Genomic DNA, 4,694 nt, shown 5'->3' on the forward strand with positions numbered 1-4,694 from the left:
AGACAGACAGACAGACAGACAGACAGACAGACAGAGAGAGAGAGAGAGAGAGAGAGAGAGAGAGAGAGAGAGAGAGAGAGAAGGAGATTACTCCTCCCTGTTGTCATCAGCTCAATGTGATCTGTTGTTTTTGTCCATCTCTCCAGGAATTGATAATCTGCAATAATCCATCCACAACTGGAATCATTATTATCTCCTGGACAACATGTACTCAGTATATTCCCAAGAAACTGAACTCATATACCTTTTGAAAAAACATTGTAATGAGAAAATAAATACAATTGGTCTAGAGACATAATTGTTACGTCACAAACAGCACTCTATTCCCTATATATTGCACTACTTTTGACCAGGGCCCATTGTATACTTAAAGTCAGCAGGTGACCTAGTGGTTGGAGTGTTGGGCCAGTAACCAAAAGGTTGGTGGATCAAATTCCTGAGCTGACAAGGTAAAAATCAGTTGTTCTCCCCCTCAATGTAAATAAGAATTTGTTTTTAACTGACTTGCCTAGTTAAATAAATTGAAGGCTAGGGTCTACAATAGACCAAGTCCATCTAGTCTATTTGATTCTTGTTTGCAACTGTGCATAAATCCACATCTGAGGTTTATTTCTCTTTTTTTCATGCAGGATATTTGGGTTAAAACCTTCACACAAACAGATGTGGCTGCAATCACAACTTAATAGGCCTATGGGTCATGCAGACAGACCAGACAGGATACCATAGGGAGGAGAGAGAAACAAGACACATTAAGTTGGCATAAGGACACTGAAATTAAATAGTCAATGTAGCTAGCTTAGGAAATGTATTGCTTCCAAATGACACATCCTTATAAAAACAAAGCCACATGATTTATATCAATCTATTTGTGTTGAGCAGAGCATTGACAAAGCATTGACAAACTCATCGCCGTCTTGCCACGGGTTAGGAGCGATTGATTGACAGGCTTCTAAACCACTGAAGAAGACGCTCGGCTAAGTAGGCGTGTTTTTAATGTTCCTGTTGAAGGGATCCGTTTGTTGCTATGGTTGAAAATGTCTCCTTAACAACCGGACTAAAAGTGGAGTAAACTTCGGTTGTATTACCAAACGGTACGTAAGTACAACATGCAGTACCTTTCTAAAACGTATCTCTACAATAAAATCACATAAATTACAACGGGCAAGTAAGAATTCAAGTTATTTTGGAAGTGAAACAACAGCATGTAGTCGGCTATTGCTAGCTAGCCAAATTGCTAACGTTAGCCTGCTAGCTACCCATCAAAAACAAAGCTACCAGTAACGTTACATAAAGAAAACAAAAAAAAAACATGTTAAGCAAACTTTGGCAAGCAACATAGCTACGCATTTAACTTTAGCACACGTTCTCATCCATGCACCGGGTAGGTTGACGTAACGTACCAATAGTTAATCAGTAACGTTAGCTTTACTATATCTCTTTGGACACTGTTAACTAACCTCCAGACGAGCTTCAATGCCATACAACTCTCCTTCCGTGGCCTTTAACTGCTCTTAAACGCAAGTAAAACTAAATGCATGCTCTTCAACCGATCGCTGCCCGCCTGACTAGCATCACTACTCTGGATGGTTCTAACCTAGAATATGTGGACAACTACAAATCCCTAGGTGTCTGGTTAGACTGTAAACTCTCCTTCCAGACTCACATTAAGCATCTCCAATCCAAAATTAAATCTAGAATTGGCTTCATATATCGCAACAAAGCATCCTTCACTCATGCTGCCAAACATACCCTCTTAAAACTGACCATCCTACCGATCCTCGTCTTCGGTGATGTCATCTATAAAATTGCCTCCAACACTCTACTCAACAAACTGGATGCAGTCTATCACAGTGCCATCCGTTTTGTCACCAAAGCCCCATACACTACCCACCATTGTGCCCTGTACGCCCTCGTTGGCTGGCCCTCGCTTCATACTCGTCGCCAAACCCACTGGCTCCAGGTCATCTACAAGTCTTTGCTAGGTAAAGGCCTACCTTATCTCAGCTCACTGGTCACCATAGCAGCACGTGCTCCAGCAGGTATATCTCACCTGTCACCCCCAAAGCCAATTCTTCCTTTGGTCATCTTTCCTTCCAGTTCTCTGCTGCCAATGACTGGAACGAACTGCAAAAATCTCTGAAGCTGGAGACTCATATCTCCCTCACTAGCTTTTAATAAGCACAATCTGTCAGAGCAGCTCACAGATCACTGCACCTGTACATAGCCCATCTGTAAACAGCCCATCTATCTACCTACCTCATCCCCATACTGTATTTATTTATTTATTTATCTTGCTCCTTTGCACCCCAGTATCTCTACTTGCACATTCATCTTCTGCACATCTACCATTCCAGTGTTTTAATTGCTATATTGTAATTACTTCGCCACGATGGCCTATTTATTGCCTTAACTCCCTTATCTTACCTCATTTGAACTCACTGTATATAGACTTTTTGTTTTCTTTTGTTCTACTGTATTATTGACTATGTTTTGTTTATTCCATGTGTTGTTGTATGTGTCAAATTGCTATGCTTTATCTTGGCCAGGTCGCAGTTGCAAATGAGAACTTGTTCTCAACTAGCCTACCCGGTTAAATAAAGGTGAAATAAAATAAATATAGGTAGCTAGCTAAGTTAGCTTGCTACAAAGTTACTGATTTGTTTAGCTAGCTATGAAGAAACTAGTTAAGCCTTAACCAGTGTCTCTGTGTTTGTAGCGGTGGGGTGGAATGGCAGAGACAGCAGAGAGTAAGAAAGAAGAGGCAGACTACAAAAGGCTGCACAGCTTTCCTCTTATCAGGGTGAGGTGTGTGTGTGTGTGTGTGTGTGTGTGTGTGTGTGTGTGTGTGTGTGTGAGAGAGATCAGGGTAAGGTGTGTGTGTGTGTGTGTGTGTGTGTGAGAGAGAGATCAGGGTAAGGTGTGTGTGTGTGTGTGTGTGTGTGTGTGTGTGTGTGTGTGTGTGTGTGTGTGTGTGTGTGTGTGTGAGAGAGAGAGATCAGGGTAAGGTGTGTGTGTGTGATGACATGTTGTTTCCCTCCGCAGCACACAGACATGCCAGAGGAGATGAGAGTGGAGACCATGGAGCTCTGTGTCACAGCCTGCGAGAAGTTCGCTACCAACAATGAGGTGTGTGTGTAAAATGCAGAGCTATGACACCTGGAAAGTTTGTTTGGATATGACTAGCAACATGACATCAATACCTATGGTGAGTTATTGTACTTGACAAATCTCTCTCTCGCCCCCTTTTCACTCCCCCCCACCTCCCACTCCACCTCCCTCTCTCAGAGTGCAGCGAAGATGATCAAGGAGTCAATGGATAAGAAGTTTGGCAGCTCGTGGCACGTGGTAATCGGCGAGGGCTTTGGCTTCGAGGTGACACACGAGGTCAAGAACCTGCTCTACATGTTCTTTGGAGGAAGCCTGGCCGTGTGTGTCTGGAAGTGCTCCTAGCATCAACAACCAAATTAGATCTATAGATCTGTCTGTCCATCTACACTTATATACACACATAAAGGTATAGTGGATTTGGCTATTTCAGCCACACCCGCTGACTGGTGTATAAAATAGAGCACACAGCCATGCAATCTCTATAGACAAGCATTGGCAGTAGAATGGCCTTACTGAAGAGCTCAGTGACTTTCAACGTGGCACCGCCATAGGATGCCACCTTTCCAACAAGTCAGTTCGTCAAATTTCTGACCTGCTAGAGCTGCCAATGGTCAACTGTAAATGCTGTTATTGTGAAGTGGAAACGTCTAGGAGCAACAATGGCTCAGCCGCGAAGTGGTAGGCCACACAAGCTCACAGAACAGGACCGCTGATGCGCGTAGCATGTAAAAATGGTCTGTCCTCAGTTGCAACACTCACTACTATCTATCTGTCCATGGATCATCTCTCTCTGTCGGTTAGCTTTCTCTTTCTTATTCTCTCCTGTCTGAATTGAGTTACTGTATCCTGTCCAATTGGACTTGTTCTTAAAATGCTGTGTGTGAATTCACTTCGACACAAATGAAATGCAGCCAGGGTCTCCAATATCTGTGTGTGTGTGTGTGTGTGTGTGTGTGTGTGTGTGTGTGTGTGTGTGACACTTCTCATTCATTCCATTCAATATGTTTTAGTATTTTATAATTGTAAGTATGTGTAAATACTTTGATGCCGATTGGATTTTTAAAATATTTTTCAGTTTTTTACAGATACAGTACATACAACTGTTGTTGACAAACAATTTGTTAGTATTTGTAGCTGACAGGTTGATACTGGCAATGTGATTGATTTTCTGTTTGAAATGAACTGATTGTGAAATAAAACCTGAATTGTACTGAGAAACATACTCACTATGAGTGTTACTGTCTAGTTGTCTGTGTCGTAGAGCCTCTCTTTCACATCTTTCTCTATCTGATAACTCTCTTCTTTCTATCTTCTTTAAATGGTACATAGAGAGGGGTAACCAATTTTGGGAAGTTGAGACAGAGACTTGATGATTTGTTTTGTGGAAGACATGTTCTTGGGATTACAGAATGTCCTAACACTCATTGGTTACTAGAGACCTGGTTGGTTTCTATAGGGACATGGTTACATGGGGATAGAATATGGTTGCTATAGGGACATGGTTACATGGGGATAGAATATGGTTGCTGTAGGGACATGGTTACATGGGGATAGAATATGGTTGCTATAGGGACATGGTTACATGG

At 42.1% G+C, this 4,694-nt stretch overlaps 1 protein-coding gene across 3 annotated transcripts; it reads left to right on the forward strand.

Moving 5' to 3' along the window:
• The first annotated feature begins 891 nt into the window (after nt 1-891).
• Nucleotides 892-4,340, forward strand: LOC110485593 (dynein light chain 4, axonemal). 3 transcript variants are annotated; one of them, XM_036940140.1, is made up of 5 exons: nt 892-1,091; nt 2,547-2,600; nt 2,717-2,800; nt 3,043-3,126; nt 3,286-4,340. In XM_036940140.1, exons 3-5 carry the CDS (start codon nt 2,729-2,731, stop codon nt 3,448-3,450), a joined length of 321 nt encoding a protein of 106 aa, XP_036796035.1. In that variant the 5' UTR covers nt 892-1,091; nt 2,547-2,600; nt 2,717-2,728; the 3' UTR covers nt 3,451-4,340. The 3 variants fall into 3 exon arrangements, with proteins under 3 accessions (XP_036796035.1, XP_036796036.1, XP_036796034.1); XM_036940141.1 differs by lacking the exon at nt 2,547-2,600 and having other exon boundaries at nt 892-1,095; XM_036940139.1 differs by lacking the exon at nt 2,547-2,600 and having other exon boundaries at nt 898-1,091.
• The last annotated feature ends 354 nt before the right edge of the window (nt 4,341-4,694 follow it).

Source organism: Oncorhynchus mykiss, chromosome 13 (genome assembly GCF_013265735.2).
Source record: "Oncorhynchus mykiss isolate Arlee chromosome 13, USDA_OmykA_1.1, whole genome shotgun sequence".
NCBI classification, from domain to species: Eukaryota; Metazoa; Chordata; class Actinopteri; order Salmoniformes; family Salmonidae; genus Oncorhynchus; species Oncorhynchus mykiss.

Coding starts and splice junctions, on each gene's coding strand:
- LOC110485593 (XM_036940141.1), top strand. CDS start 2,729: ATGGCAGAGACAGCAGAGAGTAAGAAAGAAGAGGCAGACTACAAAAGG. Junction 2,801..3,042: donor ACAGCTTTCCTCTTATCAGG/GTGAGGTGTGTG, acceptor TTCCCTCCGCAG/CACACAGACATGCCAGAGGA. Junction 3,127..3,285: donor AGTTCGCTACCAACAATGAG/GTGTGTGTGTAA, acceptor TCCCTCTCTCAG/AGTGCAGCGAAGATGATCAA.